This window comes from Brachypodium distachyon, chromosome 1 (genome assembly GCF_000005505.3).
Source record: "Brachypodium distachyon strain Bd21 chromosome 1, Brachypodium_distachyon_v3.0, whole genome shotgun sequence".
NCBI lineage: Eukaryota > Viridiplantae > Streptophyta > Magnoliopsida > Poales > Poaceae > Brachypodium > Brachypodium distachyon.
This window is the reverse complement of record NC_016131.3, coordinates 64,743,180-64,758,389: the sequence shown is the minus strand read 5'-3', so window position 1 is coordinate 64,758,389 and position 15,210 is coordinate 64,743,180. Positions and strand designations below refer to the sequence as shown.

The window sequence follows — 15,210 nt, the reverse complement described above, 5'->3', positions numbered from 1 at the left end:
AGAATCAAGATGTTGCCCGTCGTCTTTTTTATTCTCAAAGAAAGAAGGATATCGCCACTTTTTACAGGAGCGGGAGAATCAGGTCAGCGTGGTTACTCGTGTCAAAACTGGTAGTACCATATCATTCTTCTCTGTTCTGCACGCAGGCACGCAGCCAAAAGCTTTGTTTTCATCTGCTGCTGAAACCTCCGGATCCGACATCCAACATGTACCCATGGCACTATGGCAGCCACTAGAGGGAGACTAGCCGACTAGCCCGTGAAATCGACAAGAAAGAGGCTGACCGATCCAGCCTATCATTTTTGTTTCACTCCCGGCCTACTCATTCATGTGATCTCTCGTCACGTTTTGTCTCAGATTTGATGCCTCAAACAGAAAGAAAAAAACCTACCTCAAATTCCAAAACAAATATCCTCATTTTCGACACTGCGTGCAAAACATAACGATTCCATTTCGATGCACGCACGAATTCCAAAACTCAAATCTCTCCATGCACCTAACACTGCGTGCACCGAAGGGCAAAGGCAACGAATCCATGGATTCCAGTGGAAGTTGCCCAATCTACTAATTAAGGCGATCCCTGCAAACACATCACGTGAACTCTAATCAATCCATCAATCTTACCCTCACAAGCACACCTCCTCTCCAGTCCCCAGCCAATCACGTAACTGTAGTCTCTCCATTTGCTAATTCGCGCGGCAAAACAGTCACCCGCATCGATTGATCAGCGGCGGTGGTATAAAGGGGCCGCGGGAAAGCCGCCCTGCGCTTTCTTTCCCTTTGCTCCTCTCCTTGCAATGACGCTGCTCTCCGGCAAGAACTCCGTCGTTCTCGCCGCCGTCTTGCTCCTCCTCCACTACGCCTTCTCGCTGCTGCCGGCCTCGTCAGCGCTCGCCATCGGGCTCGCACGGCGCCACCGGCGCGACGTCCTGCCGGGCCCCAAGGGCTGCGACATCTTCAGCGGCAGCTGGGCCCGCGTCGACGGCGACGGCTCTGCACCGGCCTACACGGGTTACAAGTGCCCCGTCATCGACCCGGAGTTCAACTGCCAGGTCTACGGCAGGCCGGACACCGAGTACCTCCGGTACCAGTGGAAGCCGGCCGGCTGCGAGATACCCAGGTTCGACGGCGCCGACTTCCTGGCGCGGATGAAGGGGAGGACGGTGATGTTCGTGGGGGACTCGCTGGGCCGGAACCAGTGGGAGTCGCTCGTGTGCCTTCTGCACGCCGCCGCGCCGCAGTCGCCCGGGCAGCTCGTCTCGGCCGACCCTTTCTACACGTACAAGTTCCTGGTATATTATTTACTCTCTACTCTCCGTTTCATAATTCTTGTTACGTATACATTTTTTAAAAATAATTTGAGACAAAATATTATGAAACGGAACGAGTACTATTCTGGTCGGGAAATGCGTTGTGTTCTTGCGTAATACAGTAGTAGTGTATTTTGATAAACATGCACTGGCCTGTACGTATGGCAGGAGTACGAGTTGGTGCTGTCTTTCCACCGCGCGCCGTACCTGGTGGACATCGACGTGGTGCAGGGGAAACGGGTCCTGATGCTCGACGACATCGCCGAGAACGCGCAGGCGTGGCGCGGCGCCGACGTGCTCTCCTTCAACTCCGGCCACTGGTGGACGCACACCGGCGCACTCCAGGGGTACGTTACGTATACATCATATCGAGCTGAGAGTTCCTTCCTAGCTTTTTGATTCAGCTTGGGAGTAATTTACATGCACGATTGCGATGCGCGCTTCCAGGTGGGATTACATGGGGGTGGGCGGGCGATACACGGAGGACATGGACAGGATGGCGGCGTTCCAGCGTGGGATGACCACCTGGGCCAACTGGGTGGACCTCAATGTAGATCCAGCCAAGACCCGTGTCTTCTTCCAATCCATGTCGCCCACTCACTACAGGTACGCAACTAACTGCTACAGCCATCTCTTTTCACACATGACTCTATCTGGCTGGACATATCTGTCCCTGACCTCTGAATATACACCGTACACTTATCAATATGAGAGTTTTAACTGTTTGTGTGGGCTGCTTCGATTTGTGGCATGGGCTTGAACAGCTCCAAGGAGTGGCCCAACCCGGTGTCCAAGAACTGCTACGGGGAGACGGCCCCATTGATGACAGGGCTCAACTCCACGGCGCAGCCGGCGTCCACGGGCCAGCAGCAGGTGATACAAACGGTGCTGCAGGGCATGAGAAGCCCGGTCCATTTGCTCGACATCACGGCGCTGTCGGCGCTGCGCAAGGACGCGCACCCGTCCGTGTACAGCGGCGACCTCTCGCCGCCGCAGCGCGCCAACCTTGCCGCCTCAGCCGACTGCAGCCACTGGTGCCTCCCCGGCCTCCCCGACACGTGGAACCAGCTCTTCTACACCCTGCTCTTCTACCAATAGTACTAACTGCTGTTCGATTGGCTTGCTGACGGGGTTGCAACTTGCAAGCAAATTAATTCCTTTCCTCTCTACTTTCAAGTCTGTGTAACTGTCTTTCGTGTGACACAGTGACCACAGGCATACCCGGGACGGCGATGTATATTCGTTGATGATCTTTGCAATGCCAAAATTGTAGCCCACACGTCAGCGATGGGATTTGTTGCTAATAGGTGGATTCATTTGTGATCAATGTGGTTCTGGACTTCTGATAGCTATATAGCCACCTCAATGTACACCAACACTTTCGCGCACAAAAAAATGATATACACCAACACTAAATACCTTGTCCTTGTTTGTTTCACAAAAAAAATAGAAAAATGAGGATGGAGAAGTTCCCCCTCTTCCCATATCACCTTGCCTGTCACAGTGCGACTGAAGCTTTTAATTACCGGTGATCATCAAGCGAACAGTAGCACCCAATTAAAACGTTGACCATAATGCAGAAAATTTGGGTGGGCTTTTGACAAATTGAGACAGAGGGAGCTTGTATGGTGTGTTCCATTAATCAGCGCCTTCGTCTGAAGATTAGTTTTAGACTAAAGCACCAAAGACTCAACTGATAAATGCATGCAGAAAAGGGTACGTTTTCTTCTGTTTGCGCTTCAGGGAAACGATGCAATGGTTTCTTTGTATTTTTAGAACAGGGTTTCTTTTAGTGTTTTTTTTTTGAGACAAGGGTTTCTTTTAGTTAGGTGTCGCGGGCAATTATAAACGCCTTTTTGGGCCCCTGCACCAGATGTTTACATTGGTACGAGGAGCTGGACAGATGGGCCGCGTAGTGGCTAGTAGTAGGCCTTAAGACATGGGCCAACTGGATCGCGCCAGCATCGATCCCCCTGCTCTCTATTTTGTTACCGGAGGGACAGGGAAAGCGGTCTCAGGTGCTTGGTGCTAAGTCTATAACGAGTCGTGTCCGATCACAGGCACCTGGTAGCACATTCCTCGGCCGTAGTAAAACAAGAAACGAGTGGGGAACAGAGAAGCTAATCGACACAATATAAGACGGATTGGGAATTCGGGATCGATCAATTTTTGATGATATAACTCAATTCACGACCTGGTACAGGTGATCACCCTTCCACATTGATAATCCTTGAATTGCTGGATGTCTCGCGCTAGCTTGCTCACGCCCGCGCGCAGGCGCAACACACACAAAACATCGAAAAAACGTTACAACACCAAGTAGTACAACACATACACAGCAACAACACCGGCTGCTCAACCAATGGCTTGCACGGGCCATCAGTTCTGAGGACACGCACAGAACTACTAGCCATATCCTCTGCTACGGCTGGCCTAGCCGCAGGGAGCACCCACCGGGTTATCCCAGAATCCCGTTGGTTTTCCCGTTCGGCACCACTCCGTTGATGTGGCCGTTGCCGTTGGCCGTCACCACCCCGTTAACGATGCCTTTGCAGCTGGTATGGCCAACGTCCTCGGTGTGAGCGGCGGGGCCGGCAGCGGAGGAGTCGTTGTGCGAGGCGATGAGCCGGCCGGAGGGGTCGTTGGAGGCTTTCCACTGCGCCACCCACTCGATTGCCGCCGGCGTGCTGCACGCGATGCTCGGGCCCCAGGGCACGGTCTCCCTCGCCGAGTCCTGTGTTTTGTATCCCTGAGCGTCAGTAAATCGTTCCGAAAGAGTGGCTGCAGAATTAATCTAATCCGTCAGTTCAGTTGCTCGGAAATTCAGAATCACCTGAGGGTAGAGCCTCTCGAAGATCATTCGGTAGTAGTACGCCTCCTTGTTGATAGGCGTGTTGTATGGGTACTCTTCTGCGGCGTTTTTCATCATCTCATCGGTGACCTGAAAAAAAAAAGGATTCGTAAAACAGAGGAACAATTAGTTCAGAGCAAGCTAGAGCGGACATGGCTAGTCAAATATACCTGCTGCTCCGTGAAGGCCTTCAGGCCGTCTATCCAGTTGTACCCCACACCGTCACTAAACTGCTCCTTCTGGCGGTAGAGGATATGCTGTGGAGGGGAACATTGCAAAAAGCATTAGTTAGTTCAGAGCACCGTGTATGTAAACCCCGGATATCTGAAACGTTCGAGGGTCTGGTGTTCTGTAGTACCTTCGGCAGGTAAGGCTCCTCCTCGACATCGAAGGCCTTCCTCAATACCCACTTCTCCATGCGACCAAGATCAGGGTCGTACTGCATCGCAGCAAGAAGCCAACAACAAGAAGCGTCAGAAAACTCTGACAAAAAATACAGTGAACACGTAGTCCTTCGCGACAGAGATGAAATTTACCAGCTTCCATTCGGGGTCCATGCTCATGGCAACCTCAATGAACTCCTTGTCGAGGAACGGCACGCGGACTTCCAGGCCCCACGCTGACGTCGCCTTGTTGGCGCGTAAGCAGTCATACTGATGGAGCGCTTTCACCTGCGGATTACACCAGTTTCGTGTCAAAACGGACAGGAATTGGCCAGTGTTTTTAGCTCTTGTTTCTGTGGTAGTACTATTGTTAGTTCTAGTGAACCACCTTGCGGCAGGTTTCCTTGTGGAACTCCTCCTTGTTTGGGGCGAAATGGAAGTAGAGGTAGCCACCAAGGAGCTCATCGGACCCTTCCCCTGACAGCACCATCTTAACTCCGAGCGCCTTGATCTTGCGCGCCATGAGGAACATGGGCGTGCTCGCACGGATCGTCGTCACGTCGTAGGTCTCGTTGTGATAAATCACTTCCTCGATGGCATCAATGCCATCCTACAGAAAGGCCAAATGACTCGTATATCAGTACTTCTTTTAATTCTGAATCCTTGATCCCACGCATGATCGAGAAGGTTTGTCATTAATTTATCCAAGCCTCGAGACTTCAGTTCTTTATTTAATGTAAAATTTCGGTTGGTTGTACGTGTAAAAGTCTTGTTAATTGTACCGTTACAGGTTGTCTGATCAAGTCAGCATGAACCGTTCAGTTTTTTTTACTTTTCTTTACCTGGACAGTGAAATGGAACTCGTGGTGGATGGTTCCGAGATAATCAGCAACCTCCCTTGCCGCCTTCAGATCAGGCGAGCCCTACAATGCGCAACAACATATCAAAACCATCAGCGTCCCCATGGTTCTTGACGATGCAAACACACAAGAACGTACTCTGCAAATTTATGACAAGAACAACGTCTGCAGATTCATGGCGAAAAGTCAAACCTCTAGGCCAACGACAAAGGAGTGGAGCTCAGTTCCGAACTTCTCAGCAGCTTCAGTCTCGACGAGATGGCGCTTGGTGACCGAGGCGACGAGAGATGAGTCGAGCCCGCCGGAGAGGAGAACGCCAAAGGGCACATCGGTCATCAGCCTCTTGATGACAGCCTACGAATCCAAAAAACACACAGGAATCACGTGGTCAGTTCCAGTCAGTCAACATCATCACACGTACTACTAGCGTACAAATTAAGCAATTGATAAGTCACCTTCTCGAATGCCTCTCTGAGCACGCGGGGCTGGTAGGGAGTCGCCGGGACGTGCTCCAGGAACCACTCCGGGTTGTACCAGCGCCGGAAACCCGCGGCGGCGCTCGAATAGAGGTGCCCCGGAGGGAAGAGCTCGAATTTTGGGCAGTCCTCGTGCAACGCCTTCATCTCCGACGATATCCAGACGGAGCCTGCCACCCATGGAAAACAAGTAAGATAAGCGTGTCACCGAGCGAAGAATTCATGGAAAGGAGCCGCTTTGTCAGTTGAGATGTGCTCACCATCGCTGCCCCAGCCGATGTAGAGCGGGTTGACCCCAACGGCGTCGCGGGCGGCCATGTACGTCTTGTTGCGGGTGTCGAACAGGACGAAGGAGAAGACACCGTCGAGCATGTTAACGAAGTTCTCGCCGTACTCCTCATACTTTTGAGACGACAGCAGCAGGGGAAGGTCGGCATCAGTGTTCAGTTTTGTTTTTGTGTCCTTAACAATTTGCTGGACTAAATTTGGCATCTCGATCTCTTACCAGAGGGATGATGACCTCGCAGTCGCTGCCGGTGGTGAAGGCGTGCTTGGCGGCGAACTGCTTCCGGATCTTCTTGTGGTTGTAGATCTCTCCATTGGCCTTTTTATTCAACAACACAACAACACAGTTAGAAAACGATCGATGGACACTCTACTGGTCGAGACGACGCGGCAAACAGATCGAGCTTATAAAAAAAGCAGATGATATGATATGCATACCACGACGACGACGGTGCGGTCCTTGTTGTAGAGGGGCTGGTCGCCGGAGAGCGGGGAGACGATGGAGAGCCGCTGCTGCGCCAGGAAGTTGCTCTCACACTGGAACAGCCCGGACCAGTCCGGTCCACGGTGCTTCAGCCTGCGTCACATCCAGTCGAACACGTCAAACAAAACCTTGAAAATCCACCACGAGAGCCGTAGGGAATAGACCAATCGATAACAACTAAACAAATAAGGGGCTTATCGAACAACGAAGGTTCCAGTGTTCTTTTTTCAGATCTGCCCCTCCCTGTTCGATTCTCTATGATTCCTATGCGATCCCCACCCCCAGAGCCCCAGGGAGACAGAAAGGACAAAACAAAAGAACCAAAATATCCATAACCCTTTTTTCCTCCCGTTAGTTTTTCCGGCAAGTTCAAAGAACAATTGACAATTAAATACGTATGTACACAGATATCAACGACATGTGTGTCATCCGGGAACCTCAGGATCATCTCGACAGAATCAGAATCGCAAGCTAGGGATTAGTAGGCCGGGGTGAGAGTGGGGTGCTTGCCTACGGGAGCAGGCGAGGACGCGAGCCCTCTTGGCCTGCGACCAGTCGGCGCACCCAAGGACGGCCAAAATCCCACACATTGTGGATAGCGGCGAGGACGACGAGGAAGAAGAAGAGCAAGTTTCGGGCTGCCTGAGAGAGAGAGAGTGATCGAGACGGTGAACGAACGCTCGTGTGTGGCGAGATGCGGGGATTAGCGGATGAGAGCGCCGTATTTATAGCCGGTCCGCGCGGCTCCGGGGCCTCGCGTCTTGCGACCCAGGAGCAGCTTGGCGCCTTTGGCCAACGGGACACGTGGCGGGTGTCGGTTGGGGAGCTTCCGTGCGCCGCGGGAGTTTATCCCTTCCGCCCAGTCAGCGTGGGGCCCACGTGCACACGTCAGCTCCGGATCACGGCCGTCTGATCTCTGATCGGCGGTTGGGCAGAGAGTTGAGGTGGGCCCGGGAAGTTGGCTCGTGTGGGGCTTGGGCGGACGGGACCCGCCGGATTCACCAATGACCGGCTTTGCTTTGTGCCGCGGTGCTTAGTTTAGGCTTTTTCCTTGTGCGGATTTTGTTGCGGGTGATGATGCAAACAACGCCATCTTTTTTTTTGAGACAAACAGCGCCATTATTGGGAGCATCTTGGGTGCGAATAGTATTACTGGGGGATGCTATTTCTTGCGATGCACACGGACGTTTTTCCGTTCGCCGGAAGTGAACACGGACGTTATTCCGATGCTGGAAAGATTCGATGAATCCACCTTGAGTTTTTTTAACAAGCAATCTTCTAGCATAATAATTGGAATGTCCGTGGGAATTATCCTGGAAACGTACTGACCAGCACGCACCCGGAAAGTTAGACCTTACTCATCTAGAGCGTCCACCGTGAAATAAATGATGTTTATCTTCTTTACGGGTTACAAGAATCATAATTTTTTTTACGAACTTTGGTAGCTGCACTCGTATAGCACCACTTACATGCACGAACTATTTCATATTTTTTATGTAACTCAAAAAATAGTTCTTCAATAGTAATTAGAGTGATCGACACCCAACTGAGAACAGATCGATGACCCAAAGCGGTTTTGGGGACATTATTCAAGCTACTACCTTTGATCCGGGTATTAATTGGTTTCCAATTTACCAAGCGAAAAGAACTGTTGGGGTCATGATTTAGCTAAGAATTGTAGTAGTTTGTGGTGTGAAGGTACATTACATGACTATGTGCCATGCATATGCGTGATGCGCCAAGTTGCGCCTTTATTTGTCCTTTTCTTAATCCATGCACACATTTTCAAACAAATAATGAGTTGTAGTGCCAACTAGTTGCACGAAATCATTATTCCCAGAGTGAATTCCCCCCATGTTTATAAATTTGTGATGGTGTCCACTCCATTTAGTTAATTTTGTGCCACATTTTCTTCCATATTTGTAAACTTGTGACAGTGTTCATCTCATTTAACTAATTTCCTCGTTTGACATGATGGGTCCACCCGTCGGGCTAATGCGATGTGTTTTCTCCCCCAATCCACTTGACATCCCATCTCTCCGCTCTCACAAGCTCCATTGAACCATTCGCCACTTCTCTCTCTTATCTAGCTGACACATCTGGCTCGCAACTTCTTCTTCTTTGTAGGACTTTACCATGGTGGCATCGCAGTTGGCACTTGTGTGTACTATGAAAGGAGGGAATTGAGTCCGTCGAGCTTGAGATCATGGAGATGGGTTGGCAAGAGAGTCGGGTCCAGCCGAGTGAGAAAATGCATAGCGAAAATACGCTGCCAATTTGCATGCAATCGATTGCCACACCGGTCCAACAAGTTAGCACATCATGTCAGAACTAGGCCTAGTTAAATTGGCAAACGCCGTCACAAATTTACAAAAATGAGATAAAATGCGCACATAATTTAAAATGAGGTAAACATACTCACAAATTCAGAAAAATGGGTAAAAACGTGAAATTCACTCTTTTATTTCTAACTTCTATCTGGGCATGCTAGTGATGGGTGTTTTCTCGTGTTTATATTTTTTGGTCACGGATGCTTTCTTGTGTGTATTAGTCACTCATAATTTCTAGCTTACTTTGATGGTGATTGGTATCAAAAGTAAACGATCCGGTTTTACCTTTTCTTTCTCTAGATTAATCGGAATGTCAAACCGGCTAGCTAGCAGCAGGTTTAGTCCCGTCGCCGGCCCCAAACCTTATCGATATTGACAATAGTCTTGGTGGGGTTTCTTGGCAAGAAAAATTATTTAAGGCGGTGAAGCGCAAAAGAAACAAAAGTGAAACAGATTGCCCTTTTGGTTTATATATCAGCTAGGTGTAAAAAGCAAGAACTGGATTCCTTCTTAAAAACGGCGAAAAGAACCGATGTTATACGAGGAGCAGATCACAACGCTGTCAAAAAAAAAAGCGAGAGAGAGAGATAGCAGATCACATCGAGGGAGAGTATGCAAGAGCGGCCCTCGCGCAATGCGGCGACACCAATGGGTAGCTGCTTACGTCTGCTCCTGGCTCTTTCCAGGTTTTCTCGCTGTCATATGTGTCAACGCCAGCTGAGGCATTGGAAGTGAAGCCAATTGGGATCATGAGAGTTTGGCCGTACCTTCCAATTTGTCACTTGCTTTTGTCGAATATATATTGGGGCCGCCGTATCAGCCATATGTATAGTATGTTGAAAATATGAATCGCAATCATCAATTCATCATCCAATACACGCTAGTAACTAAAACACAATGACTTCGTTAGTTCTCTCCGGGATAAAATATTCAGGACTTGTCTCTTGGATGTTTTTGCGGGCAAGTTTGGTGATACCGAGAATCTGGTAACGCTCCCCAACACAAATTATATGGTGCATCTCGATTTTTTTTTAATCGTTCGTGTATGTGCATGTTTACATTAATTTAGCAGTTTGAGCTGTTTTCAGAGACGAGGCGGAGGACCAGCATATCCATCTCCTAGGCGAAGGCTCAGGACTTTGGACGCGTTGCTTAAGAATCGTTTAACCTCGATCGATCCCGTACGCGGCGATAACAACCGGCGCCCTTCGTCTGCTTCCTCCCTTTTCGTCATGGACGACGGGGTCATGTGCGTGAGCCAGCTCCCCGTCAGCATCGACGGGGATGTATCGTACGTGAGTCGTGACACGCCCGTGCGCCGTGCCCAGCGACAAGAAGCACTTGCACGCCAACGGGGCCGGGATCGAGGCATTCATTTCCCCGCAGCGCAGGAGAGATCATCGATCGATCGGAGAAGCTGGCCAAAGCAAGTCCTGTGGTTACATCGAAGATGGCACTGGGTGGGAAAGATGGACGGTACCGCGGCAGGACGGCACAAAAGAGAGCATTTGCCGCTGTGCTGCCTCTGCCGCACCGGCCCGCAAGAACAAGAAAAAAGTGGCAAGTTGGAGCCCGTGAGCTAGCTAGCTAGATGGCCAAAAAATGTAAGGTTTATATCAAGGGGTTTTTACATATATATGTATGTACTATGCCTCTCTTTTTTTTCCAGTGAAAGTGACGTGGGGTGCTGTTGCTACCTGTTAGGTTTCCATTGGCTCGACATGCTTGGATTTTAAAGGCTAGCGGGTTCTTGTGTGTTCTTTTTTAGTAACAAGAAAAACTGTGCAAGAAACATAGAGTAGATATAATGAAAGCTGTGCCAGATCTTTGATTTAACCTTCCAGTCTCATTAATGAAACAAGAGTCTATAATATATCATCCTTTCACCGTAGGAAAAAAAAACTCTCTGTCGGCAATGAGACAGTTAAGCTGTATGAACATGCGAGTAACTTGAAGAGTTCATAAACAGTTAGCTCTTCTATAGCTTAATTAGTGTATACAGTAGATCGACAATGAGACAGAATAGTGAAGCTCCCCACAATACTTGGAACCCTAGCTAGCTCCAAGAAGTACGCACATCATGGAACAATGATCGAGCATTGGCCCATACATACTGGCAGAATAATTGAGATCCCATGTCCTCTCTGTCGGGAAGGTACTATTGGATCAGGAAACATAATGGAGTAATACACATCACATTACATGCATACAAGTCAAGTTCATTAAGAGATCGATCTAGGCGTGTAGCCAGTCTAGCTTGGTCCCGCGACCCGGCCCAATGTACATCGATCAGTTACTGTCGATTTTTATAGTGCTCCATATATAGTTCATACTGTAGTATATAGTATACCCAGAAAAAAGGAAAATGGTATAACTTTATGCAAAATAAATCATGCATATAGTGGAACAAAATAATAAATTAAGAAAAAGAGTAAATTTTATAGAACCACACTTTTTGTGGTAGTTGTCTCGGCAAACCACGGTTGTTTATAATAGTTTCACAAAACCACAACTTTTGGGGCAGCTGGTCTCAGAAACCCTAATATCGATAATTAAGCTGGTTGATGGTGTTTCTAACAACGCAGGGCCACCAATCAGATGCCACATCATCTTCCCCGACCCGTTTCCGATGTCTGTTTTTATGCCATGTCAGCTGCCTTTGCTCTAGTGACAGCTGGTGATGTCTTGGGTCGGGTAGAAACTGACGTTGTATCGAAAACGAGCGTCGAAAATGTGTTGGGGGAGATGACGTGGCATCTGACTGGTGGCCCTGGGTTATCGGAACTGCCATCAACCAACTTAATTATTGATATTAGGGTTTTCTGAAACCAGTTGCCCCAAAAGTTGTGGTTTTGTGAGACTATTACAAACAACCATGATTTTGTGAGACACCTGCCACAAAAAGGTGTAGTTTCGTGAAATTTACTCTAAGAAAAACGATACTTACTTGGCGTAACACATTAATTGAACTCCCTCCAATCCTAAGTTATTGTCTCAAATTTGCTTAAATATGAATATATTTATTTTTAAAAAGCGTCTATACATGTAATATTTCGATAACAATTTAAAATCGGAGGGAGTACTAACTGACTCCATAGTCAACCATGGAACTCTCGTGTATAAGAAGGGCAGAGTTCTGAAGCTTCTTCCCGCGGTGGCATATTCCTTCACGTAACCAAAGTCTGACTCTGTCCGCGCTGCTGACGCGGAGTCTCTGAAACCTTGTGTGGCGAACCACCGCTGCCTATCCGGCTCGACGAATCGCCGCTGCCTGTCCAACTCATACGTCTCCCAATAATTTCATATGCCATTGTGCGTGCACATGTATGTTTCATGCCAAGGTGACAATGACGACATGGGAACAAAAAAGAAGAAGTGCTATCTGCCCCTACAAGTGACCTCCTACTATTGGTTTGTCCACAAATGGCGTGTTTAGCATGCCTACAAAATAAACTTATCTCGTCTCGACTTTAGGCATGTGGTGGTGGTAGCTGGGTATGCCATATCTCTTCTCAAATAATATGTACCGACCATTTGGATCAGGACCATGTGTATTATACACCCACATCATCCTCCAATTATGTGAGTATCATGATCTATATTGATTCGAGTAATCTTCTAATTATTCTCATAAACAAACTCAATAATTCTCAATTGGTCAGATCGATCCACAGCTTTATTATTCCACTTGAATAATGCTACCTATATGCGTACGTAGTGATTTCTCTTACCCACCGGTATGTCGTGTGTTAATACACTAGTAGTTCAAGTGACGATATCACTCACCTCCTTTGTGGTTTTGTTTTTAAGGAGAAGTTCATTTTGGTCCCTAGATAATTGGCATAGTGTAAGTATAGTCGTAGATGAACTTGGTCCCTAAAATGTTGTAACTGTCTAAATTGGTCCTTTTCCCCATTTAAAGTGGCCTCGATGATGTGTGGCGTTGTTTTTAGTAGCCCTGGTCAGCAAAAACAATCATTAAAAAATCGAAAAAGATAAAAAAAAATAGAAATAAACATTTAAGAAAAGTGTTACTCTCTCCGTTCCTAAATTCTTGTCGTCGTTTTACTTCAAGTGTAGGAATTTCATCTAAAAAAGGTTGTACAATCTTCAAAAATGCATAACATTCATAAATATTCTGAATAAACATGGATTCAGAGAAAATTTTAGAAGTATTTTTCTATATTTTTTATGATTTTATTTTTCCTGTTTTTGAAAATTCTTTATTTTTTTTCTTTATTTTTTTCTTATCATCCTCCAAAGTGTTTATCTTTATTTTTTTCTCATTTCTTTGTAGATTTTATTTTTTTTAATATGGTTATCTATATATTTCATAGTTTAACTTTCTATATATATGTATATATTTTAAATATGCTTTCCTCGAATTTTCTTCGCATTTTGGATGATTTTTGCGTGCTATGACCTTAGATAGAAAAACACTATCGAAAACCAGGTTTCGGTTCAGATGGAATGGTTTCAGAAAGTCCGGGGTCCACAAAGTCAGATCAAACACCATAGTTCAGGGGACTAGGATGAACTTTAATTAAGAATTGCACTGGAGAAGAGCAAAGTTGCTTTCCTTTCTATAACAAAACCGATGAAACACAAACGAGTGAATCGGACGAACCGTGTCTCTCGTCGCAATCATCGACCGTGTCAGCATGCATATAGCTCGATCTGATTGGCTTTACTTTACTGTCCTCAGGTTTAAAATGAACAATAATGAAACGAGAAACACTCCAAGTCAAAAACCCTAACTTGCTAAAAGTAACACGAAATCCCCCGAACAGTACGCGAGTAGGTAGCAATTCACAACTCTCTGCGCCGCATCATCAGCTTGACGACAAAAAGGAGGAGTTGTTCCTGTCAGAAACTTGGGCTTCTATTGCGTATTCAGATCCAATGCAAACCTACGACGGCCCGTGATAATATGATAGTTTAGTGCAACCGGAAACAAAGCAGGCAGGGCAACTTGCACATCGATCGGTCTAGCTTCGATCGTGCGCATATCGGCAGATACGAATACGCCTCTTCCAGCAACGTGCAGACGGCGAGTGAGCTACCCTGAACTGAATGTCTTTGTGCTTTTCGCGGCCGACGTCGTGCAGTCTGCAGGATGGTAGTTTCAGTGTCTCAAAGGTCATGATCGAGTTAAGAATGAAAGTAGAGAATATCCCTGTGAATTTGTACTTATTCAGTACTCTGCTATACCTCACACGATGTAGACTACATCCTCGATGATGACAGCAGTATTCTAGTGCAGGCAGTCTGAACCCCTGAGTTTGATCTTACGGTAGTTGTCAGTCACTTGTAACAAGTACAGTATATATGTAGCGCAGAATGGCAATTATTTTGGCAGCGAAAGGGCAACCGTTTGGGGAATGTAATAGATCTGATTAGCTAGGAGAGGTTGGCACTTGAATGTGCAGGTGGCCGCGAGGACTTTGAGGCGCTCAAAGGTCATCGTAACCGTATTTGTAACTCTTTTGCACGGCTTCGGTCGATTGTCTTTCTCCGGTGAAAGCTAACGGTTGAGGAGGACTTGGACAGTTTCGTGGTGTGAGAACTGAGATCGACAGTGAGAGCTTCCAGAGGTTTTACCCACAGTTTGCAATCTGCAATCATTAATCATTGTTCTGCGTCTGAGCCGTTTCAGCAAATGCTCTCTTTTTCAGGGTACGAAGCTAAATGGGGGCGTACCGGAGCTGTGTTTTTAACCCTTGTGTTGTTTTGCATCTCTAGTGATAACACTTTCATTTTCATTTACACGCTTGGTGCACGAATATTAGATACTCCCTCCGTTCTTAAACGTAAGAAGTTATAGGTTTGTTCTACGTCAAACTTTTTCAAATTTGATCAAGTTTATCAAAAGATCAACGAACATATAGAACTACAAATTAGTTTTATTAAATTGATCATTGTGTGTATGCTAATTTGATATGGAGATCTTAGTACATTTTTCTATAAATTTAGTTAAGCTGGAGAAGTTTGACTTAGGACAAATGTAAGACATGTATTTACAAATGGAGAGAGAGTATATACTGGTACTTCCAGAGACAGTGTAGTGAACTTTATATGGCGGGTGCCGTTATCAAGAGAGTTCATGTGAGGTTAAATACTAATTCTCCCGGATTTTTCTAGCAATCGTGTACTTATTTATTGTGAGAGATTAACAATACGCTCAGTTTCTGTTTCTAATTGAAAATCTCAGTCTCTCTCAAAAGGTTAAAA

General features: G+C 47.0%; 2 protein-coding genes across 2 annotated transcripts; one reads left to right on the top strand and one right to left on the bottom strand.

The window, feature by feature from the left end:
* Positions 1-409: 409 nt before the first annotated feature.
* On the top strand, positions 410-2,658 carry LOC100841397 (protein PMR5). The gene is made up of 4 exons (XM_003561687.4): positions 410-1,292; positions 1,479-1,657; positions 1,758-1,916; positions 2,075-2,658. The coding sequence occupies exons 1-4, from the start codon at positions 798-800 to the stop codon at positions 2,406-2,408; spliced, it is 1,167 nt and encodes a 388-aa protein (XP_003561735.1). The 5' UTR covers positions 410-797; the 3' UTR covers positions 2,409-2,658.
* A 794-nt stretch (positions 2,659-3,452) lies between these two features.
* On the bottom strand, positions 3,453-7,360 carry LOC100830770 (asparagine synthetase [glutamine-hydrolyzing] 1). Its single transcript, XM_003558107.4, has 13 exons — positions 7,160-7,360; positions 6,604-6,742; positions 6,386-6,484; positions 6,141-6,282; positions 5,860-6,050; positions 5,597-5,758; positions 5,387-5,467; positions 4,933-5,154; positions 4,698-4,832; positions 4,520-4,600; positions 4,332-4,418; positions 4,144-4,251; positions 3,453-4,044 (listed from the first exon to the last, which is right to left on the bottom strand). Exons 1-13 carry the CDS (start codon positions 7,237-7,239, stop codon positions 3,769-3,771), a joined length of 1,803 nt encoding a protein of 600 aa, XP_003558155.1. The 5' UTR covers positions 7,240-7,360; the 3' UTR covers positions 3,453-3,768.
* Between the last annotated feature and the right edge of the window lie 7,850 nt (positions 7,361-15,210).